At 37.2% G+C, this 25,770-nt stretch overlaps 3 protein-coding genes across 20 annotated transcripts; 2 read left to right on the top strand and 1 right to left on the bottom strand.

The window, feature by feature from the left end:
* Positions 1–214: 214 nt before the first annotated feature.
* Positions 215–25,553, bottom strand: LOC107862029. 18 transcript variants are annotated; one of them, XR_007053933.1, is made up of 6 exons: positions 23,937–25,547; positions 23,571–23,619; positions 13,157–13,322; positions 2,082–2,324; positions 1,772–1,979; positions 215–752 (listed from the first exon to the last, which is right to left on the bottom strand). XR_007053933.1 is itself a non-coding variant. In XM_016707466.2 (4 exons), the coding sequence occupies exons 1-4, from the start codon at positions 24,613–24,615 to the stop codon at positions 1,911–1,913; spliced, it is 510 nt and encodes a 169-aa protein (XP_016562952.1). In that variant the 5' UTR covers positions 24,616–25,551; the 3' UTR covers positions 1,616–1,910. The 18 variants fall into 18 exon arrangements, 2 of the variants coding, with proteins under 2 accessions (XP_016562952.1, XP_047265889.1); XR_007053936.1 differs by having other exon boundaries at positions 651–752; positions 2,082–2,225; positions 23,571–23,642; XR_007053925.1 differs by lacking the exon at positions 23,571–23,619 and having other exon boundaries at positions 23,937–25,545.
* Positions 483–1,982, top strand: LOC107862031 (major allergen Pru ar 1). The gene is made up of 2 exons (XM_016707467.2): positions 483–758; positions 850–1,982. The coding sequence occupies exons 1-2, from the start codon at positions 578–580 to the stop codon at positions 1,146–1,148; spliced, it is 480 nt and encodes a 159-aa protein (XP_016562953.1). The 5' UTR covers positions 483–577; the 3' UTR covers positions 1,149–1,982.
* LOC107862032 (major allergen Pru ar 1) lies at positions 22,680–23,476 on the top strand. The gene is made up of 2 exons (XM_016707468.2): positions 22,680–22,936; positions 23,029–23,476. The coding sequence occupies exons 1-2, from the start codon at positions 22,756–22,758 to the stop codon at positions 23,325–23,327; spliced, it is 480 nt and encodes a 159-aa protein (XP_016562954.1). The 5' UTR covers positions 22,680–22,755; the 3' UTR covers positions 23,328–23,476.
* Positions 25,554–25,770: the final 217 nt, after the last annotated feature.

Raw genomic sequence — 25,770 nt, forward strand, 5'->3', positions numbered from 1 at the left:
GAATTTCTACCACAATTGAACTTTCTTGGTTGTTCATGATTTAGAAATTGATGATTATTCAACAACATACCATCGTGATCTCACTTGTGGGGTCTGGGGAGGGTAGAATGTAAGCAGATCTTACCCCTATTTGGGATGTAGACAGGTTGTTTCCAATAGACCCTCGGCTCAAGGAAAAGCAAATCAAAGTACATCGAAAAAGAATTAAAGAAAGTGAAGAAATCATGGTAAAATACTATAAAAAACATGGGAAAGCATTCTGCAAAGAACAGTAACTACAACGGAATAGTGTGATAATCGAAGTATACCAAATATACTGAACAAGTAAATCCAACAAAGAGCATCTAACCACAAAACAAGCAGATCCTTATGCTATAGCAACTTCACAAACATTGGAAACCAATGCATATGGACGAGCAAAAGCATATATGCGGCCTGCCATGAAAATGACTACAAGATTATATAATACATGGACTTGAACCTATATAAACTTTGATATCCCCCTTACTTTTCATCAAACAACTGCTCTCTCCCTACAAGAAATACTATTTTATTTTCTTCTCAAAATCAAAACATTATGGCTGTCACCACCTTCACTGAGGAGAACACTTCTCCACTTCCTCCCAAAAGAATATTCAAGGCCTCCATTGTTGATTCTCATAACTTGATCCCGAAGTTGATGCCACAAGCTATCAAAAGCATTGAAGTTCAAGGTGATGGAGGTGCTGGAAGCATCAAGACTATCAATTTTCCTGACGGTACAATCACCAAAGTTGTTCTTTTATATTTTGAGCAAAACTAGTCTGATGAGTACTTAGGTTTTATCTAAATCTTTTTGTGCATGTGCAGGTGGAAATTTTAAGTCAATAAAATATCGTGTTGATGAGCTTAATGAGGAGACATACACATATAAGTACACATTGATCGAAGGTGATGGACTGGTAGACAATCTCGAGAAGATAACTTATGACGTGAAGTTTGAGCAGTCAGCAGATGGTGGTTCCATCTCTAAGGTGACTAGCTCATACTATACTGTGGGAGATTTCAAGCTCAAGGAAGAGGAAATCAAGGCAGGCAAGGAGAAGGTTTTGGCAATGTTCAAAGCTGTAGAAGCCTATCTCCTTCAGAATCCTGAAGCCTATGCTTAGAGGGTTGCTATCTTATGGGAACTGGAATGATTGTTTTCTCTCCTAAATCTGTCTTTCATGATTGTGGCAGCAATAAGTATCTTCTGGTGTGAATAATTTTGTTGGTTGTTTTTATGGTTAATGTACTAATAATCTTAACTGTTTTTTTTTTTTCTATACTAGTCTTCATCTTCATTTGTCATTTCATATTTACTCGGAAACTTGGAAGAGATGAGTAATGGTTGGTGACTAGTTGAAGTGAGAATCCTTACATTGGGAATGTAGAAACTAGCTACAACGATAGCTTTTTCTTTGCAGATTCTGAAATTCATAACAGCTTAGTCCTTAAATGCGTCAACAAAAAAGAAAACGAAGAGAAATGGGAAAGTGATCACTCTGGTAACAGTGAGTTTCTCTTCTAACATAACGCTTCTAGTCAAAGTACATATGACTTCAGATAATGAAATTGTTGACTTCAGGTAATATAATTAAGTAGATAAACTGTGGTCTCTCTAATAGTTTAAATATTAAAGACGACACAGTCAGCCAATTTTAACATGGTATCAGATCAGACAAACAGTCTTAGAGCTTCAAATCTCGCCGCCACCTAAGAAACAAAAATAATGTTTTCACGCGTTTGGTACCTGAATAAAAAGAATCAATACTACATCTGAGGGAAAGTTCCAGCCTCCAGGGCATCGAATCTTCACAGACAGGTGGAATCATTGATGTGAAAATTCATATACACATCAAATAGCATCCTGGAAACAATTTCTGAAGCTCTCACTTCTCTGTTGACAACTGCTGGATTTGACTCTTCACGTAGAATTTGCGGAGTCCCTGACATTGGTTCTGTACAGGAAAAGAACACAAGTATATCACAGCAGGCAACAAACTGTAGTTCAATAGAAACAAGCAACTTTAGTTGCAGCAATAAGATTATCTTATTAATACCTTCGGGTATCCGAATGCAGCCTGAACTACATCAAGGCAATCATGAATGCAGGTGGTGGGCTTGGTAATCGTATCAGGACTGTCCCAAGATAGAGCACCAAAAGTGCGTGCAGATAGCCAATTCAAGGAGAGACTACTTTGGTTCTGTAGGTTATTGTTGAGAAATTTAATTCACTTGCCAAATGTATGCTCTTCTCTTTGTAGCTTGATAATAGATACTGCTAATAGGTTTCTCAATGTAAACTGCAATATTTATGGTTAATTTAGAAGTTGTTGTTTCTTGAACAGTCTTGCAATATCAAGATCCTCATCTTCATCTTCTCTTTATTTCTAGTAGTATTTAGTAATTGTGTAGTCTCCTATTCTTCTGTGTGTTACTTTTTGTTTCTTTATTTGCTTTGTATCGTGCTATTTGTTTGTTATATTTTGTTGCAATCCTACTTCGATGACATTCCTTTTGAGTCGAGGGTCTAGCGGAAATAGCCTCTCTGCCCCACAAAGATAGATGTAATATCTACGTACAACCTACCCTCCCCAAACTCCACTTGTATTATTACTCTGGGTATGTTGTTGTTATTGCTGTACTTGATAAAAAATGTAGAAGGAATAGGCATACCCAATGAATGAGAAACAAAATAAAAATTAAAACCTCCAGACAAGCTAAAGGTGAAAATCCTTATAAATTGGATGACCATTTCCTAGTTCATGTATACCAAATATATTGACCAAGTAAATCCTACAAAGAGCATCTAAGCACAAAACAAACAGATCCTTAAGCTATAGCGATTTTACAACCAATGCATATGGACAAGCAAAAAGCATATATTTGGCCTGCCATGAAAACAACTACAAGATTATATAATACATGGATTATAACCTATATAAACTCTTATAGCCCCCTTCTTTTTTTCATCAAACAAGCGTTCTCCCCCTACAAGAAATACTACTCTTTTATTTTCTTCTCAAAATCAAAATATAGCCTATGCTTAGAAGGCTACTATGTTATGGGATGTTTTTTTTTTCTCTCTGAGTCCTAAGTTTTCTTTCGTGTTTGTGGCAGAAATAAGTATCTTCTGGTTTGCAATTATATGTTTTTTGCTGTTTTTATGGTTAAATACTGATACTCTTAAGTTTCTTTTTGTGTACCACTATTCATCTTCATTTGTCATTCCACATTTGCTCGGCCTAATTGAAGTGAGAATCCTTACATTGAGAAAGTAGAAAATAGCTGTAACAATAGCTTCTGTTAAAATTAGTGCCTCAAAAGCTGCAGATTAGTTGTACCAACTGCTGTAAATACAACTTTAAAGTAGGATTTAAATTTATTAAATGAGGCTGCAATCATGCAAAATCAGCTTTATTACTTTTGCTTATCTTTAGGTCATAATTATTAGAAATAATGGTAGCTTGTTTACTCCTTTTATTGAGCTTTTTCAGTTATGTTCTTATGTATAAATGTGGCAGTGATCAATGAAACTTTATAATGCTTTCTGCTCTTTCTTTTCTTTGTTAAGATCTGTTTTTCTCTCCAACAGATTGGTATCAAAGCATTGCCATCTTGAGGGACCTGTGAGAAAAGAGCGAATAAAAAACACAAGTTCTTTCTATATAACCATTCTTTAAATTGTTAGCTTAAATATTTTATAGAAAATGAATTCTGAAACAAGTTTTCTAATTCCACCCTTCTTCAATGGTGAGAATTATCAAGCTTGGACAATTAGAATGACGGTTCATCTTGAAGCACTGGATCTACGGGAAGCAGTAGAAGAGGACTATGAAGTAACTGTTATTTAGTATGTATTCGGGTACAAGAATTTGTATATAAGCAACACGAACTTCAACACTAGTTCAAGTCCAAGACAAGAACACTTATGAAGTTTCTTAACACCTTCAACACTAGATTATGAATAATCTATCTAAGAAGTGTGTTAATGTTCAGAAAAGAGATGAAATAGAATTTTAAGGCCAAGTCCCCCGACTTCACGGAGTGTCCTTAAGGAATAATTCCCCCCACTGTACCCGAGGTTATGGAATTTTCCTCCCAGGATAAAATGACCTTCAATCCGAACAATAACGGTACCTCAAATTGTTGGATTCAACAAACTCACTCAATAGCTTAATGATCACATAGAGTTTTTGTTAAGAATAAGAGAGTTTTTGCTGTTAAAATTGATACCCACACCTGAGGAAAATATCAGATATTTATAGCCTTAAGTGTATCCTTTCAGAAAGGATGCATTGATTCAGTAGAAAGGCACCTTTTATGTAGCAGTCATGTCCCTACGCCCAGACTGTGCTGGACCTGCGCCTGATCTGTGGCCGCAGGTGAGTTTGGCAGGTTCTAGTAACTTCTGCGCTACATCTGCGCCCACAGGTCGCGTATCTACGCTGCGTCTGCGCCCGCAGGTCACCCTACAACGCGAAGCAATGTGCCTTTTCCTTCGAAGGGTCACATCCCTTCATGATACGTTGCGTATGCGTTTGCATGGAGTCCGAAATGCGTCCACACTTGGAGAAACTAATACTATCAGATTTTTGGATTAAAAATTTCACTTGTAAACAAGTTTCAAATAAATTTTGTCTAAAAAATTAGATCTCATCAATCGATCATTTTCCAAATCCAAATCCGAAGCCGAGCGAGCGACGACGACGGCGTGAGGCATTACCTAGTTCTTGACTCACTATCCATGTGGAGTTTGTATTCCTCATTTTAAACACTTACAAGTTCTCTTCTTCCACCAATGTGGGAGAAAGAGTTTACTTTCCAATTTGGGAGTACACTTTCTAAATTGGTGTCTCCTTTCTCTCTACAATTTTTCCTCTCCATTTTCCATTCACATATACACCTTGAACCCAACAATCCCCCACATGAATGGGGAATGACTATCTTTTGAAGAATTTACGGACAAGCATGTGATCATTTAGCAAAGACTAATTGCATCTGGATAAGTAGGTTTCCCTTTGAACCTTGCACAGTGAACATGCATCGGATACACTCGGTCAATCGGTAGATTTGATATCTTTGAACCGTCGAGCTTTAATGTACACCTAGACAACACATGTCACACAACCAACCTTTTACTGTTTATGGTTCTCACGGTTTTGTTATTTTCAGCCATGAACACGTCCCGGTTTCATGAGAGCTTAGAGAATAGACCTTTACTAACATTCTCTTTGAAGCGGCTTCCACTTTGCCCTCACATAGGTGATTTCTAAACGTCAAATCCTATAGATTAAACTATTTGATCAAATTAGCCAAATTTAGATAATCATTAAAAGACTTTTCACCTTAAGTCTTATCCTTGTTTACTATACATTGTCTACATCACGAGAATGGGTTAAGTAATTGACAATGTTGAACCTGTCAGACACAACTTTGTTTGATCTCCTTGAACCTAGCTCTTGGGATCTCCAGTCTTCTAGGCAGAGTAACCGCCATGCTGACTTGTCCTAGGCCTTAAACCCATTCCCTTGGATGTCCTTTCCACTCCTTCTCTAGATAGGCCTTTTGTATGTGGATCCGACATATTATTCTTTGACTTTACATAGTCAACAGTGATAATTTCACTAGAGAGAAGTTTTTTAACGGTATTATGTCTCCGTCGTATGTGACGAGATTTACCGTTGTACATCATGCTCCCTTCCCTACTTATTCCCGCTTGGCTATTACAGTGTATATATACTGGTGCCACTGGTTTGGACCAATAAGTAATATCTTTCAAGAAATTTCGGAGCCATTCTGCTTCTTCACCGGCTTTATCTAATGCGATAAATTCAGATTCCATTGTAGAGCGAGTAATACATGTCTGTTTGGATGATTTCCAAGAAACTGCTTCTCCACCGATAGTAAATACATATCCACTTGTGAATTTTACTTCATTCGATCCGGTGATCCAATTTGCATCACTATATCTTCAAGTACCGCGATATATTTATTAGAATACAAAGCATAGTCTTGAGTGTATTTAAGATACCCCAAATCTCTTTTCATTGCCATCCAATGAGTTTTGTTGGGATTACTCGTGTACTGACTCAATTTACTAATAGCGCATGCTATGTCTGGTCGTGTACAGTTCATTATATACATTAAACATCCCAATACTCTTGTGTACTCCAATTGTGAGTCACTTTCACCATCATTCTTTCGAAGTGCAAAGCTCACATCCAATGGAGTCTTGGCAATACCGAATTCCATATATTTGAATTTGTCAAGTACATTTTTGATATAATGAGACTATGACAATGCCAACCCTTGTGGAGTTCTATGGATTCTTATTCCTAAGATCACATCCGCAACTCCAAGGTCTTTCATATCAAACTTGCTCTCAAACATTTGTTTCATTGCATTTATGTCTGAAATGTCTCTACCGATGATCAACATATCATCCACATATAAACACACAATGACTTGGTGATTTCGAGTGTCTTTAATATAAACACATTTATCACATTCATTTATCTTGAATCCATTTGCCAACATGGTTTGGTCAAATTTTGCATGCCATTGCTTAGGTGCTTGTTTTAGTCCATAAAGTGACTTAACAAGTTTACACACCTTATTTTCTTTTCCTGGAACCACAAAACCCTCAGGCTATTCCATGTAAATTTCTCCCTCTAAATGGAATACGGTTTTCACATCCATTTGATGGATTTCAAGACCATACATTGCCGTCAAGGCAATTAACATTCGAATCGACGTTATCCTTGTTACCAGCGAGTATGTATCAAAGTAATCAAGACCTTCTTTTTGTTTGAAGCCTTTTACTACAAGTCTTGCCTTGTATTTGTCAATAGTACCATCCATTTTCATTTTTCTTTTGAAGATCCATTTAGAACCTAAAACCTAAAGGTTTATTTCCTGGAGGAAGATCAACCAATTCCCATGTATGGTTGCTTAAGATTGAATCAATCTCACTATTGACTGTCTCTTTCCAAAAGGATGAGTCTGATGACGACATCGCTTCTTTAAATATTTGAGGCTCATTTTCTAAGAGAAATGTTACAAAGTCCGAACCTAACGAAGTTGGCGTTCTTTGATGTGTACTACATCTTGGATTTTCTTCATTATGTACATTCTCACTTGGTTCATCTCGAGGTCGTTTAGACCCCCCACTAGACTGTTCATGTCTAGTTTTATACGGATAAATGTTTTCAAAGAATTCAGCATTATCTGATTCAATTACCGTATTTTCATTAATATCCGAATGTTCGAATTTATGAACCAAAAATCGACATTCTTTACTTCTTTTAGCATATCCTATGAACACATAGTCCACCGTCTTAAGTCCTATCTTAACCCTTTTAGGCATAGGAACTTGGACCTTTGCTAGACACCCCCACACTTTGAAATGTTTCAAGTTGGGTTTCCTTCCTTTCCATTTTTCATACAGAATTGATTATGTCTTACTATACGAAACTCTATTGAGTATACGGTTGGCTGTAAGGATAGCCTTCCCCCACAAGTTTTGCGGTAAATCAGAACTTATAAGTAAGGCATTCATCATTTCCTTCAACGTTCATTTTTTCCTTTCCGCAATTCCATTAGATTGAGGTGAATATGGGGCCATAGTTTGATGGAAAATTTCATTATCTACACATATTTCGGCGAAGGGAGATTCATATTCTCCGCCCCTATCACTTCTTATCATTTTTATCCTTTTCTCTAACTGATTTTCAACTTCAGTTTTTTATTGCCTAAACGCATCTATTGCTTCATCCTTACTATTTAGCAAGTAGACATAACAATATCTAGTGCAATTGTCAATAAAAGTTATGAAATACTTTTTTCCACCACGTGATGGTGGTGACTTCATATCATAAATATCAGTGTGTATTAAGTCTAAGGGATTGAAATTCCTTTCAACGGACTTATAAGGATGCTTTGCATACTTTGATTCCACACACGTTTGGCACTTTGATTTATTGGATTCAAAGTTTGGAAAAACTTCTAAGTTAATCAGTTTTCATAATGTTTTGTAATTAACATGGCCTAAACGTTCATGCCACAAATCATAAGACTCAACAAGTAAGAAGAAATTGAACTTTTATTTATTTCAACATTCATTACATTCATTTTGAACAGGCCCTCAGTGAGGTAGCCTTTTCCTACATACACTTCTCCTTTAGTAAGTACAATTTTTCCAGAAACAAAAACACATTTGAATCCGTTCTTGTCTAGAAGTGAAACAGAAATAGAGTTCTTCCTTAACTCTGGAACATACAAGACATTGACAAGTGTCAACAGTTTGTCGGAAGTCATCTTCAAGCACACCTTTCCAGTTCCTTCTACTTTTGCAGTAGCGGAGTTAGCCATGTAGATCGTTTCTTCTACTTGAGCTAGAGCGAACGTCGAAAACAACTCTTTGTTGGCACAAACATGGCGGATGGCACCAGAATCCATCCACTATTCGTGAGGATTACTCACCAAGTTGCATTCTGCAAGCATAGCACACAGATCACCACATTCTTTGTTGGACTCAATCATATTTGCTTGGTCTTTTTTCTTGTCTTTCTAAGGGGCACGACAATTCATGGACTTGTTGACAATCTTGCCACAATTGAAGCACTTTCCCTTGAATTTCTTCTTGGGTTGATTGTTTCCATGTTCAACTTTCTTCCTTTTCTTAGAATTGTTTTGGTCTTCTTCTACAATATGTGCTCCATTAATTGTAGAATTCCCTTTTGACCTTTTCTCGGCAGCCTTATTATCCTCTTCAATACGTAGTCGAACAATAATATCTTCGACAGTCATCTCCTTGCATTTGTGCTTCAAGTAGTTTTTGAAGTCTTTCCACATAGGTGGTAGCTTCTCAATTATCGCTGCTACTTCAAATGCATCATTCACAATCAAATCTATAAATAGTTTATGTGAGTACTAAGAACATTTTCAATTTGTTCAACGAAGGTATTTTTTAAAGATATACCTTCCTCTAGGAGATCATAGATGATTACTTGTAATTCATGCACTTGAGAGACAACTGACTTGCTATCTATTATTTTAAAGTCCAAGAACCTTGCAACAAAGAATTTCTTAATTCCCGCATCCTCTGTCTTGTATTTTCGTTCTAGTGCCCCCCACAATTCCTTCGATGTCTTAGATCCACTGTAAAAATTATAGAGGTCGTCTTGGAGACCACTCAAGATATAATTCCTGCAAAGAAAGTCTGAGTGTTTCCAAGCCTCTACTATTATGAAACGCTCTTTGTCCGAGGTTCCCTCAGGCACCTCAGGAGCATCCTCACTAGTGAACCTTTAAAGACATAGAGTGGTGAGGTAAAAGAACATCTTTGGCTGCCATCTCTTGAAGTCAATGTCTGCAAACTTTTCGGGCTTCTCCGCAGGTGCCATAGGTTGCAGAGCATTTGCTCGACTTGTCGTGGCAATGGTAGTTGCCTCCATAGTAGTAGCATCATGCATTTGACTATTATTCGTCATTTTTTCTGTCACCACAAGACAGTAAATTTAGTATTTTCAGAATACTACTAATAAAGTTAAACAACTTTAAACACTTCTTCCTATTTCTAGTTTAGCGATGAAGTTTTTATAACTTTCAATCGTTAATCGAATGATCTTTAACTTGTGCTGAAGATTTTATTTCTTCAAATCACTAGTTAAGTTCAAACGAAGTAGAAATCTAAAAGCTTTAATCTCTAGAAACAAGCAGTACAGATTCTTAAACAGTAATAATATTCCTTAAGATTGTTATTTAGCATGTATTCGGGTACAAGAATTTGTATATAAGCAACACGAACTTCAACTCTAGTTCAAGTCCGAGACAAGAACACTTATGAAGTTCCTTAACACCTTTAACACTAGATTATGAATAATCTATCTAAGAAGTGTGTTAATGTTCAGAAAAGAGATGAAATAGAATTTTAAGGTCAAGTCCCCCGACTTCACGGAGTGTACTTAAGGAATAATTCCCCTCACTATACCTGAGGTTATAGAATCTTCTTCCCAGGATAAAATGACCTTCAATCCGAACAATAACAGTACCTCAAATTGTTGGATTCAACGAACTCACTCAACAACTTAATGATCACATAGAGTTTTTGTTAAGAATAAGAGAGTTTTTGCTGTTAAAATTGATACCCACACCTGAGGAAAATATTAGGTATTTATAGCCTTAAGTGTATCCTTTCAGAAAGGATGCATTGGTTCAGCAGAAAGACACTTTTTTCTGTAGCAGTCACGTCCCTGTTCCCAGACTGTGCTGGACCTGCGACTGATCTGCGGTCGCAGGTGACGTTTGGCAAGCGCTATATCTGCCATAGGTCGCGTATCTGTGTTGTGGCTGTGCCCGCAGGTCACCCTACAGCGCAAAATAATGTGCCTTTTCCCTCGAAGGGTCGCATCCCTTCATGATATGTTGCGTATGCGTTTGCATGGAGTCCGAAATGCACCCACACTTGGAGAAAACTAATACTATTAGATTTTTGGATTAAAAATTTCACTTGTAAACAAGTTTCAAATAAATTTTGTCTAAAAAATTAGATCTCATCGATCGATCATTTGACAAATCCAAATTTGAAGCTGAGCTGCGCGAGTAACGACGACAATTGCGCGAGGCATCACCTAGTTCTTGCCTCACCATCCATGTGGATTTTTTGTTCCTCATTTTAAACACTTACAAGTTCTCTTCTTCCACCAATGTGGAAGAAAGAATGAACTTTCCAATTTGGAAGTACACTTTGTAATTTGATGTCTCTCTTCTCTCCACAATTTTTCCTTCATTTTCCATTCACATATACACCTTGAACCCCACAGTAACTCCTCTAGGAGATAATCCAACAATGAATCAGATGAGACATCGCAAGAAGAGAAAGACAAGGAAAGCCAAAGCCAAAGCATGCCTTTTCTCTACGGTATCTCCTCCAATTCTTACCAGAATTATGCAAATGAAGTCCGCTGCAGAAATTTGGGAGTATCTTGAAAAGGAATACCAAGGAAACTAAAGAGTTCAAAATATGCAAGTGATGAATCTAATTCACAAATTTGAAATGAAGAGAATGAAAGAATCAGAAACCATAAAAGATTATGCAGATCAGCTACTTGACTTAGCCAACAAGGTGAGATTGTTTGGTAAGGATTTTACTGATGAAAGAATTGTTCAAAAAATTCTTGTCACACTTCTTGAGAAATATGAAGCCACAATCTCTTCTTTAGAGAATTCTAAGGATCTGTCAAGAATTACCTTGGTAGAGCTTGTTAATACTTTGCAGGCATTGGAGCAAAGGAGAATAATGAGGAAAGAAGGTTTTGTTGAAGGTGCTTTTCAAGCTAAATCACAAAACGAGTCATACGAGAAAAAGAAAAAGAACTAGAAGCAAAGGCAATGCAATAATTACAACAATCAGGGAGGAAGTAATCCACCCTACCCTCATTGCAAAAAGACAAATCACTCTCAACAGAAATGTTGGTGGAGACCGGGGGTCAAGCGCAATAAATATGTTCAACTGGGCCATGTGAAGAGGGTATGCAAGTCACAAACGCAACAAGAAGAAGCCAAGGCTGTTGTAAATCAATATAAAGAAGAGCAATTATTTGTTGCAACTTGTTTTGCTAGCAAAAACACTTCTAAAAATTGGTTAATTGATAGTGGATGCAAAAATCATATGACCAGTGATCAAAAGCTCTTTAAAGAGCTAGATAGATCTGTTATTTCCAAAGTCAAAATTGAAAATGGAGAATATCTTGACGCAAAAGGCAAAGGAACAATTACAATTGAATGCCCTACAGGTTTGAAACTTAAAACTGATGTTTTCTTTGTTCCTGATCTTGATCAAAACCTTTTTAAGTGTTGGGCAGCTACTTGAAAATGGTTTCAAAGTGTTGTTTGAAGAAAAAGCATGTGTCATCAAGAATTCTGATAATAATAAGATTTTCAAGGTCAAGATGAGAGTAAGGAGTTTTTCCTTGAATCTATTGGACGATGAGCAAGCAACAATTGTCAGATTGGAAAATGATTTCGAGTTATGCAACAAAAGACTCAAACATTATCATCATGATGCTTTACTCTTCATGAAAGAAAATCAACCAGCAGAAGGTCTCCCGAGCCTTAAGGAAAATCTGCCTGCTTGTGAAGCTTGTCGGTATGGGAAGCAAACAAGGCTTCCTTTTTAGAATTCATCATGGAGACCAAAGAATAAGCTACAACTTGTTCATACAGATATTGGAGGACCTCAGAAAACATCATCTTTAAAGGGAAGCGAGCATCAACTAACGACATCCTACAATCCTCAACAAAACGGAGTAGTGAAAAGGAAAAATAAGACGCTAATGGAGATGACAAGGTGTTTGATTCATGAGAAAGGGCTACCAAAGAAATTTTGGGCTGAAGCTACCAATACCGCAGTATTTCTGCTAAACGGATTGCCAACGAAGTCTCTACTTAGAGCAAGATTCGAGTTTCTCGGAGAAAGACTTGGTGTTACAGCTCTTGAGTCAAGGAGGAGTGTTAAGATTAGTGCCTCAAAAACTGAAGATTAGTTGTACCAACTGCTGTAAATATAGCTTTAAATTAGGATTTAAATTTATTAAATGAGGCTGCAGTCATGCAAAATCAGCTTTATTACTTTTGCTTATCTTTAGGTTATAGTTATTAGAAATAATGGTAGCTTATTTTACTCCTTTTATTGAGCTTTTTCAGTTATGTTCTTATGTATAAATGTGGCAGTGATCAATGAAACTTTATAATGCTTTCTGCTATTTCTTTTCTTTGTTTAGATCTGTTTCTCTCCAACAGCTTATTCTGAAATGCATAGTAGCTTAGTCCTTAAAAGGGCACCAAAATAGAAAATAAGGGAAATTGGAAAGTTATCACTCTATTAATAGTGAGAATTTCTCTTCTAGCATAATAACGCTTCTAGTCAAAGTACACATAACTTCAGATAGTTAAATTGTTGAGATATAACATAATTAAGTAGCTAAAGTGTGGTCTATCTAATAGTTTAACTTTTTTGACGAGATAGCCACGCAATTCTAACATGGTCGTATCAGATCAGACAAAAAGTCCTTGAGTTTCAAATCTCACCACCGCCTAAGGAGAAGAAATACTATTTTCACGTGTTTGGTACCTGAATAAGAAGAATCAACATCACAAGTGAGGATAAATTGCAGCTTCAGGGCATCGAATCTTCATTGATGTGAAAATTCAGATACATATCGAGTAGAATCCTAGGAAACAACTGCTGAATTTGATTCTTCACATAGAATTTGGCGGAGTCCATGTCGTTCATGACACTGTACAAGAAAAGAACACAACAGCAACAAAAATAACAACAAACCCAGTGTATTCCCACACAGTGAGGTCTGGGGAGGGTAAGATGTACGCAGTTCATACCACTACCTCCTGAGAAATAGCAAGACTGTTTCTGATAGACCCCCGGCTCAAGATAAGATAAGTAATCACAACCGTACGAAATGCATGGAACAAGATGGCAAGACATAAAAATGCCCTTACAATGGAAAGTAAACAAAGAATAGTAGGCACTCGTAATACAGCATGCAACAAGGTAGCCTAACAAGAGTAATACACCAAACAGGTAATGCCCTACCCTACCTACCCTAATAGTCACTAGCCTTCTATCCTAATACGCGTCCTCCAGCTCTTTCTATCTAGGTTCATGTCCTCAGTAAGTTGTAACTGCTCTATGTCCCGCCTAATCACCTCTCTCCAATATTTCTTTGACCTGCCCCTTTCCTGCTTGAAATCATCTAAAGCAAGCCTCTTACACCTACGAACTGGTGCATCTGTGCCCCTCCTCATCATGTGTCCGAACCATCTCAAACGGACCTCCCGCATCTTGTCCTCCACCGAAGCCACTCTAACTCTCTCCCGAATAGTCTCATTCCGAACCCTATCCCCCTAGTAAGACCACAAATCCAACGTAACATCCGCATTTCCGCCACCTTCAATTTTTGAATATGAGAGTTCTTGACTGGCCAACACTCCGCTCCATACAACATGGCCGGGCGGACTGCCACCCTGTAAAATTTGCCTTTAAGATTGGGCGGCACCTTCTTATCACACAACACCCCTGAGGCGAGCTTCCAATTCATCCATCCCGCCCCAATCCGGTGAGAGACATCCTCGTCAATCTCATCATTCCCCTGAATCATAGACCCGAGGTACTTAAGACTATCCCTCTTACACACCACCTGAGAATCCAACCTTACTACCACCTCGTCCTGCTCCCCCGAGCCATTAAACTTACATTCCAACTATTCGGTCTTGCTCCTACTCAACCTGAACCCTTTAGACTCAAGAGTCTGTCTCTACACCTCTAATTTATCATTCACACCTTCCCGGGTCTCGTCAATCAAAACCACATTGTCCACAAAAAGCATACACCATGACACCTCTCCTTGGATACTCGAGTCAACACCTCCATAACCAAAGCAGGCAAAAACAGTATTTCAATAAAAACAAACAACTTTAATTGCACCAATAAAATTATCCTATTAATACTGTTGGTTTAAAATTGTTAAAAGAAAATAACAGGATATCAATTCAAAAACTAACCGCTGAAATAGAGATGAAGTTTGAAGAAGAGAATATGCAGAGAGATAGATTATTTTCTTGTTAAAAGACCATCTATTATTGATCATCAACTTAGCAACTTAAATAGTTGCTATTACAATAAAAAATAGGATAAAGAAACAACCTATTTCTACCAAAATTAAAATAAAATAACTAATTAGTTTCCTACCAAAGATAGGACTCCTAATTTAACTAGGATTATACGTAAAAAAACTGCTGGAGAAAAAAGAAAAAACAGTTGCATTAGGACTCCTAATTTAACTAGTATTGTATGTAAAAAAACTGCTGGAGAAAAAAGAAAAAATAGTTGTATTCTTAAAGCAACTTTCAACAAATACCTCTGAGTACCCAAACCAGCCTGAACTACGTCAAGGCAATCATGAGTACAAGTGGGGTAAAGAGTTGGGTGTATTGTGGTAGGATTGGTCATTGTATCTGTGACAGCCCCATGCTAGAGCATCAACAGAGCATGTAGACAGCCAATTCAAGGAGAGGCTACTTTGGTTCTGGAGGTTATCATGGAGAAATTTAATCAGTTTCCAAATGTATCCTCTTCTATTTGTAGCTTGATGATAGTTGAAACTACTAGGTTTCTCGATGTAAAATGTAATATTCATGGTTAATTTAGAGGTCGTTGTGTCTTGAACAACGGGGGCTTTAGTTACATTTGTGGTAGGGCTCTTCCCCGGACCCTGCGCATAGCGGGAGCTTTAGTGCACCGGGCTGCCCTTTTTGTATCTCGAACAGTCTTTGATACAATAATGACCAAGAACACACGAAATCACACACCAAAAATAGTCCATAAGCTCAAGGGAACCGAGGACCCTTTGGTGACCACTCTCGAATTCACTATCTAGAACAAGAAAGGAGAGAGTACAAAGTGTTTAACATACCAATCAACCAACAACCCAAACTATATTAGCAACAAAGAGATGAAGAACAACAATATTACAATAAAAATGACTCACGGGTTCATTAACAAGAATAAGAAACCAAAACTTACAACAAGATACAAGATAGATAGTTAGATAAGTGAGGGTATAATCTTAAGAACCCAAGAATTTGGTGGACTTTTGAACCCTTAACACTACACACAATAAACACCTAACTACTACGTTGACACAAGAGGGACTTTATCTTCTCTAAACACCAACGTATCAAGCCAACAAGGCAAACACAAGTGAATCTTCACTTGCCTAGCTCTAGTTTCGGTTTTGAGTTCACTTTCAAGACTAAGAGAGAACTTTGGATGTTACAATGTCTCAAGTTTCAACAATAATCCACTAAGTCCAAAAAACCCTAAGTTGTTCTATTTATATTACATCACAAATAAAAGGTGAAAAGACAAAAAGGCCCTTTAATGACCAAGTGAGCAATAGGCGCCTATGTAGTGCACATTATGGACGGTTTTGGAGCCTCCTTCACACTTACACGTGTGCACTTTCTCGGTTGCATTCAACATGCTTAAAAATATCCATCTATGAGGTCGTACTTGTACCATCCTCTCCATCTTGAAAGGAGTTTGACCTCAACCTCATGGCTTCTCCATAGAATCACTTCCTCATTTTCTGTCAAGAAAATTGGATGCTTAGCTAAGGGCTCCTTGAGATCTTCAAGCATGTGTTGGTGAGAAATCTGCTTAGTATCCCCCCTAGAAAGCACATGATCATGAACCTACACACAAGAAAAGGCAGTACTAGGCAAAATGCTAGTACCTACGTTAGTGAGAAATAAAGGATCCCCGAGGGTAAGTCCCAAAAGTGAGGAACCCTTTCCTTTTTGATCCTTGGTTCCCTTCCCTTCTCCTCTACTCCCACTCTCGGTCTTTCCCTTTAGCTCTTTTTTCCTCTTTTCCTCTAACTTCCTCACTTTTTGATTAACTTCGGCCACTTGTATCGGTGAGAGAGGGTGGAGTGTATACCTTCGACCATGGAGCTTCAAAGTGTAGCTATTGGTTCGTCCATCATGCATGGTATCTCTATCATATTTCCATGTTCTCCCTAACCATAGGTGGCACGCTTGCATAGGAATAACATCACACAACACCTCGTCAAAATAGTTGCCTACCTTAAACCATATCACCACTTGTCGGTTTACCTTTAACTCCCTACACTCATTCAACCATTGAAGGTTGTATGGGTTTGAATGATGGATAGTGGGAAACCTCAAGACGTAAACCAAGGTACTACTAGCAATATTCGTACAACTACCTCCATCAATGATCATGGAACACACAACTCCCTTAATAAGGTATTTGGTGTTAAAAAGGTTTTCCCTTTGACTAGGATCAACCAAAGCCTTACTAATCATGGTCCTTCTCACTACAAAACACGACACCTCAAGCTCACCATCACATGGCCATGCATCTTCCTCCTCCCCTTCCTTTGGCCTCTCGGGTTTTACCCTCTCTCCATCTTGACATTGATCATCAATCTCCGTTGGTTCAAGTCCCACCTTTTCCCCAAGAAAGTACAATTTCCCCTCCCTTAGGATTATATTTCTCCTATTTGGACACTCATTAGCCTTGTGTCCCCAACCTTGGCATTTAAAATATTGAAAACCCTTAGCATTAGGAAAGGAATGCGATTTACCTTCATTTCTTGGAGGGTACCTTTGGTGAGCCTTGTTCTCGGCTTGGGCAGCCTTGACCTCGGGTTTCTCCACATTGCATGAGTCATTTTTGTCCTTGTGCTAACCTGAGGGTGATTTCACCTTAAGCTTATACCCCGGTTTCTCCCGAACTCTCTTTTAATCTCCAAGGCAGCTTGGAAGATGGCATCAATAGTGTCGAACTTGTGAAGTGTCAACCGCGAGGCAATATCTCTATTCAATCCCACCTTGAATCGGATGATGTTGTAACTCACTTGCTCCCCTCGATGATCAAGTTTCAAAATGAGTTGTTGGAACTCATCATAGTAATCCATGACGTTCTTGTTCCCTTGCCTTAAGTTATACAACTTGGCAAGGAGCTCTTGTTGATATCTTTCGAGTAGATACCTTTGTATCATGAGGTACCTTAACTGAAACCAAGGAGGGGGATTCCCCTTAACCAAAGCATTACCAAAACGCTTAACATACTCCCACCATGTAGTAGCATAACCCTCAAAGTGAGCAATCGCATAGCAACTCTTCTTCTCCTCGGTAAGATCATTAACTTGGATAACCATCTCACATGAGGATTCCCATGCAAGAAAATCTTCGGGATCACTCTCACCCTTGAAGATTGGAAGCCCCATCTTGATGGTATTTAGCCCTACATCACGGTTTTGGTTCCCTTATTGGTTCCAATGACCAACTCTACCTTCTCGGCCATTAACTTTCCTCGGATCACCATGCCTTCCCCTTATCTCTCCCCCTCTTATGTAAGTATCATCATACGGTTCATAACCATCATGTTGTCCTCCCCTACCATAGCCCTCAACATGGATGGGTCTATTTAGGTTAAATGGAGCTTGTAGTGACGGAATTGGATTTGGATAGTGAGGTCTTTGGTCAAGTGGAGTTTGGATGAGAGGGTTTGGGTTTGGTGGTGGTATTTGGGTTCCAAGCGCTTCTTGTTGGACTTGGTGGAGTGGAGGATGGCTTGGTCTATCTTGTTCTCGGCTTCAGGAGTAAAGATTGGTTTGGTTTGTGGTAATTGGTGGATATAGCATTTGGTGCAAGGTCTCGGGAGTATTAGTTGGGGAAATGTTTTGAGGGGTGAAAGGTCGACTCCTTTGGCTTTCCACACGTTCTAGTCTCCTACTCATTGATGCCACATCTGTATCTAATTTCTCAATACCCACATTCAACCTAGCCACATCTCAGGATATAGTTTCAAGGTAAGCCAAAATGAAATTGATGACATTATTGTCCATTGTTTGAGCATTTAAAGCCTCGGGTTCCATTGCGGTTGTAACGAAAATAACCCTTCAAGTTACGGTCCAACAAGACACCAAATCAGTCCACAACGTCACACACAATAATACAACACAAATCCTACAAAACAAAACACACGTTAGTTCAAAACAACCTCACTACACTCTCACAAACTTTGTGGTCTCACACTTGATTTCACCAATGTTTGCAAGTCGGCTTGTAACTTGTCGTGAGTTGAAGAGTAAGTCTACTCCTTAGTCGGAATGAATTCTTTGTTTGACGACTCAAGGAAGTAATGTCCGAACTTGAACCAAGAAGTACTACAATTTAAAAACGACAAAAGCACAAAAGAAACGTAGATACGAACAACGGATTCAAGAACTAAGTGACAACCTAGTAGAAGTTTACTAGCTTGTTAATTAGTACTAGGATCAATTAAACGAAACTAAGGATCAACAAATAAGAAACTAAAAATCCAAGTTTGAGCTTAATTTGGATGGTGAAAAGTAACTATGATGACATGGCGGCATGCAATTGGTCATGATCTCACACAAAATTTAATCACCAACTTGAAGTTTAGTCCTTACACAATCTTAGAATGGAAGACAGTTAGTATTGGAGGGAAAATACAAGTCTTGAAACCTTTTTCAAATTCAACTCAAAAAGGTGAGATTTGACTTGTACTAGTCCCACAAAACAAGGTCCTTGAAATAGGAAAATGGTTGAAAAGTTGTTGTCAAGTCAAGGAAGTTATGGGTTCAAGTTCTTTGACCAACAAGCTTTACAACTTTGTCTTACAACTTTTGGGATCTATTTTTACACTTTATTGTTGTTTAAGATATGAGAATGGATGAAGAACAAGATCACAACAACAATTTTCAAGAACAATAACAATATCAACAAATTTCCACTCCAAGTTTACAACATCACCATTCGGCCAAGAACAACAACATCAAGATTCGGCCAACTTTAAGTTCACATCAACAATGTCATCATTTTAAGCTCAAACTTCAGATTTAGACATTTTTAGTGTTGGTGAGAAAGAACCGAACACTTGAAACACTCTAAACAAACAAAATGACTACCAAATCTAGACACACAAACAAGTCTTGGCCAAGAGGTAACAACGCCAACTCTCGGCCAAGAATAAGAACAACTTCTTCACTTTTTTTTTTCAACTTTCAGGCCCAAGATTGATTCGTGGGAACAAAATCAATGGTGGATTTGATACCAAATGATACAATAATGATCAAGAACACACGAAATCACACACCAAAAACAGTCCACAAGCTCAAAAGAACCGAGGACCCTTTGGTGATCACTCTCGAATTCACTATCTAGAACAAGAAAGGAGAGAATACAATGTGTTTAACACACCAATCAACCAAAAACCCAAACTATATTAGCAACAAAGATATGAAGAACAACAATATTACAATAACAATGACTCACGGGTTCATTAACAAGAACAAGAAACCGAAACTTACAACAAGATACAAGATAGATAGTTAGACAAGTGAGGGTATAATCTTAAGAAACCAAGAATTTGGTGGACTATTGGACCCTTAACACTTCACACAACAAACACCTAACTACTACGTTGACACAAGAGGGTCTTTACCTCCTCTAAATACCAACGTATCAAGCCAACAATGCAAAAACAAGTTAATCTTCAATTGCCTAGCCCTAGTTTTGGTTTTGAGTTCACTCTCAAGACTAAGAGAGAACTTTGGATGTTACAATGTCTCAAGTTTCAACAATAATCCACTAAGGGGTCGTTTGGTACAAAGAGAAGTTATCCATGGATTAATAATACAGGGATTAGCAATATAGAGATTAGTAATGCAGGGATTAGTAATACAAGGATTGTTTTTTATCAAGTGTTTGGTTTATTATATTAAAAACTAGATATATCCTGTATTTTAAAACTCAACAAAATCTTTTTTACAATTATACCCTTAAATTTTTATGAGATTTTCTACTTTATTTAACTAGTCAAGTTGCTCACCCTTTGCACAATCTTAAAAAAGTAAAAATATGAATGATAATTCTCACTCCGTTTAGTTGATCATTTATTTCTTTTAAAAAAATGAGATTATTTAATCAAGAAAAAATTAAAACAAACAAATAACTGTCATATTATAGAGAAATAATTTTTAAAAAAATGTAAAGCACACTATGTAAGAATATCACGGATTGTTGATAATATAATTTTAGATTTTCAAATTATATATTTATTTGACAATAATTTTTTCTATTTAAATTAATCCGTTTGTAAATTGAACAATTACAAAATAGCATAAATGTAGTTCACATTCGAAACTATCAACCAACATAAGGGAGTAAATGATATTTAAGCACTTGATCCAAATACGCAAAGTAAAAAAAAAGTTGGTAAATTAAAATGTAACATAACAACCAAATTTATAGTGATTAAATTTAAAATGAAACTTAAAAGAAAAATTTAATAAAAAGAATTGAGAGGTAGTTGAGTCATTTAATTCTCTTATCCATGTATTATTAAGCCATGGATAAGTAATCCCATAGTTTCTTAGGGATAAGCTAATACACTCTATGGTGTATCAGCTATCCATGTATTAGGTGGGATTAAATTTAAATTGGGCAACCAAACATTGTACATAGGTGGACTAACTTTTAATCCATGGATTATTTTATTTAATACGTCCTACCAAACGAGTCCTAAGTCCCAAAAATCCTAAGTTGTTCTATTTATATTACATCATAAATAAAAAGTGAAAAGACAAAAAGGCCCTTTAACGATCAAGTGTGCAATAGGCGCCGAGAAAAATGAGTCAAAAGACCCTTCCAAGTTTCCAATAAAGAAAAGGGGACAAGTGGGTCCCATAAATTTATTAAAAAAAAAAACTAAGTCTTTTTGAACAACTTGTGGCAGTTGTCGAAATACGCCTAGTTGTTCAACAACTAGGAGCAGTTGTCGAACAATTGCGCCTAGTTGTTGAACAACTTGCGCAGTTGTTGAACAACTTTGGTAGTTGTTGAACAACTTCGCAAAGTTGTCGAACAACTACCAAAGTTGTTCTACAACTGGAACAAGTTGTTGGGACGAAAAAAACTTCAAAAAAAAAAACTCAAAAAGAAGTTGTCTCTCCCACCTAATTTAAAAAACTTGAAGGATTCCCTCTTAATTGGATAACTTCTTTGTCCTTTTTAATCCAAAGTCCCATAGGAGCCTATGTAGTGCACATTATGGACGATTTTGGAGACTCCTTCACACTTACACGTGTGCACTTTCTCGGTTGCGTTCAACATGCTCAAAAATGTCCATCTACGAGGTCGTACTTGTATCAATCTTGGATGTTAAACATTTTGCTCCAGAGTCACAGATGAATCTTAAAATTAGATAGATATGAACTTCAATTATAGGATTGTAAAAATTGTAGATTATTGACATAAGCTGAATTTCTACTTCATTTTGACCTTTCTTGGTAGTCCATGACAAAGAAATTGATGATTATTCAAGAAGAAGGAACAATTATGTATTGATGCAATCATCCTCTCATGACCAAATTCTGATCTATCAAGGCACTAGGTAGTACAATACAATAAAAACTATCAAGATCCTCATTTTACTCCACTTTATTGGTAGTAGTATTTAGTAATTGTGTAGTCTCCTGTTCTAAAATGTGTGTTGCTATTTGTTGCTTTATTTGCTTTGTATCGTGCTATTTGTTTGTTATATTTTTCTCGCAAGCCTACTTTGATGACATTCCTTTTGAGCCGAGGGTCTATCAGATTTAGCGTCTCTACCCCACAAAGGTAAAGGTAAGGTCTGTGTCCATCCTACCCTCACCAGACCCCACTTGTGGGATCTCACTGGGTATGTTGTTGTTGTTGTACTTAACAAAAATGCAGAAGGAATAGGCATACAGTATGAATGAGAAACAAAATAATAATAAAAGCCTTAAAGACAAACCAAAGGCAAAAATTCTTATAAATTGGATGACCATTTCCTAGTTCATGTATACCAAATATATATTGAAATAAGTAAATCCAACAAAGAGCATATAAGCACAAAACAAACAGATCCTTAAGCTGTAGCAATTTTATAACCAATGCATATGGACAAGCAAAAGCATATATTTGGCCTGCTAAGAAAATGACTACAAGATTAGATAATACATGGACTAGAACCTATATAAACTCTGATATCCGCCTTCTTCTTTTCATCAAACAAGTGCTCTGCCCCCTACAAGAAATATTACTCTTTCATTTTCTTCTAAAAATCAAAACATTATGGCTGTCACTACCTTCACTGAGGAGAACACTTCTCCACTTCCACCCAAAAGAATATTCAAGGCCTCCATTATTGATTCTCATAACTTGATCCCAAAGTTGATGCCACAAGCTATCAAAAGTATTGAGGTTCAAGGTGATGGAGGTGCTGGAAGCATCAAGACTATCAATTTTCCTGACGGTATAATCACCAAAAATTTTCTTTTATATTTTGTGCAAAAGTACTCTGATTAGTACTCTGGTTTTATCTTAATTATTTCTGTACATGTGTAGGTGGTAATTTTAAGTCCATAAAGTATCGTGTTGATGAGCTTAATGAGGAGACATACACGTATAAGTACACACTGATCGAAGGTGACGGGCTGGTAGACAATCTTGAGAAGATAACTTATGACGTGAAGTTTGAGCAGTCACCAGATGGTGGTTCCATCTCTAAGGTGACTAGCGCATACTATACTGTGGGAGATTTCAAACTCAAGGAAGAGGAAATTAAGGCAGGCAAGGAGAAGGTCTTGGCGATGTTCAAAGCTGTAGAAGCCTATCTCCTTCAGAATCCTGAAGCCTATGCTTAGACGGTTGTTGTGTTATGGGATGGTTGTTTTTTCTCCTAGTCCTAAGTTTGTCTTTCATGTTTGTCGCAGCAATAAGTATCTTCTGGTGTGAATAATGTTGTTGGCTGTTTTATGGTTAAAATACTGATAATCTTGAATTTTTTTTTCAATGCCAATCCTCATCTTCATTTGTCATTCATATTTGCTCGGAAAGTTGGACGAGATGAGTAATGGTTGGTGACTAATTGAAGTGAGAATCCTTACCTTGGGAATGTAGAAACTAGCTACAACAATAGCTTCTTCTTTGCAGATTCTGAAATGCATAGCAGCTTAGTCCTTAAATGCATCCAAAAAAAAAAAAAAAAAAGGAAATGGGAAAGTGATCACTCTTGTAACAGTGGCATTTTCTCTTCTAACATAATGCTTCTAGTCAAAGTACATATGACTTCAGATAATGAAATTGTTGAGATTATATAATTAAGTAGTTAAAGTGTGGTCTGTCTAATAGTTTAACTTTTTATTCGAGCCAGTCACGCAATTCTAACATGGTAGCAGACCAGACAAAAAGTCTTGGTTTCAAATCTCACCGTCACCCAAGAAACAAAAAAAATATTTTCATGTGTTTGGTACCTGAATAAAAAGAATCAGCACCCCACATGAGGGGAAATTGCAGCGTTCAGGCCATTCAATCCTCACAGACAGATGGAACCATTGATGTGAAAATTCACGTACACATCGAGTAGCATCCTGGAAAACAGCCTCTGATACTCTAGCTGATGACAAATGCTGGATTTGACTCTTTACATAGAATTTGCTGGAGTTCATGTCGTTGACACTGTACAGGAAAAGAACACAAGTATATAACATAACGCAACAAACTGTACATAACAAACATAACCATGATTGAGGACTCATTTAGGGAATTGGAAAATTACGTTTGGAACCCTGGTTAGGAAAGGAGCAAGTACACTTTGTGGGGATGCCTTAATATAGAAGATTATGCTATGAAGTTATCTTTTGTATATTAGTTGTTTTGTAGATTAACTCTAGAACCTCCCTCCCTTCCTTAATTATTTTGCTTTTGCTTCTATGATGAACCCCTATTCCAATTATATGTTATTACAGTTCCCCCTATCAATAGAACTCCCCTTTGTTACACTGTAGTTCAATAGAAACAAGCAACTTTAATTGCAGCAATAAGACTGTCTTGTTGATACCTATGGTATCTGAATACAGCCTGAACTACGATGAGGCAATCACAGATACAAGCAGTGTAATGGTTTGTGCATATTGCGGTTGGCTTGGTCATCAGATCTGTGACAGCCCCAAGCTAGAGCACCAAAACAGCATGCAGAATGGCAGATAGCCAATTCAAGGAGAAACTACTTTGGTACTGGAAGTTCGTGGAGAAATTTAATTCCCTTGCCAAATGTATCCACTTCTCCTGTTAGCTTGATCATACTGATAGTTTTTTCAATGTAAAATGTAATATTCATGGCTAATTTGAAAGTTGTTATTTCCTTTAACAGTTTTGGATTTTCAGCCTTTTGCTCCAGAACACCAGATGTATCTTTAACATTAGACAGATATGAACGTCTATTTTATGTTATCAACATTTATCCTCACTTTGAATCATATTACTAGAGTTGAGGATGGCAAAAACTGTCGACTACAGACATAAGATCAATTTCTACTGTAGTTGAATGTTCTTGGTTGTCTGCGATTGAGAAAATGATGATTATATTACCAGAAGAAACAATTATATATTGATGCAAGCATCTTCTCATGACCAAATCCTGATCTATCGAGATGCTCGGTAGTACCATACAAACTATTTTCTGTTTTCAATAGATAAAAATGTAGAAGGAATAGGCATTACCCTATGAATGAGAAAAACTATAAAAATAAAAACCTTATAGGCAAGTGAAAGGCAAAAATCTTTATAAATTGGATGAATATTTTCTAGTTCATGAACACCAATTATATTTAACAAGTAAATCCAACAAAGATCATTTCAGCACAAAACAAACATATCCTTAAGCTATAGCAATTTTCCAAACACTGGAAACCAATGCATATGGACAAGCAAAAGCATATATTTGGCCTGCTATGAGAGTGACTACTGTCACACCCCTTTTTTACGTGCTAAAAAATATATATATATTTTAAAGTTCGAAAGGACTTTACTATTTAAGTGACAAGAAATAAAAATTTGTTTTGGAAAAGGATTATTTGTATTTTTTATTCAGAGTCGCCACTTGGCATAATCCAATGTGCCAAGTCACCTTTGGAAAATCCTTTTCGAAAAAAAACCATTTGACTCTTAAACTGGTTTGCGAACAGAGATTCCGGCTAAGGAATTCTGTTGACCGAGGGGAAGGTGTTAGGCACCCCTCGATCCCGTGGTTCAACCACGGTCGCTTGGCAGAGCGTATCGGCTAAATTGACGCTACAAATGCATAAA

Source organism: Capsicum annuum, chromosome 3, assembly GCF_002878395.1.
Source record: "Capsicum annuum cultivar UCD-10X-F1 chromosome 3, UCD10Xv1.1, whole genome shotgun sequence".
Classification (NCBI taxonomy): Eukaryota; Viridiplantae; Streptophyta; class Magnoliopsida; order Solanales; family Solanaceae; genus Capsicum; species Capsicum annuum.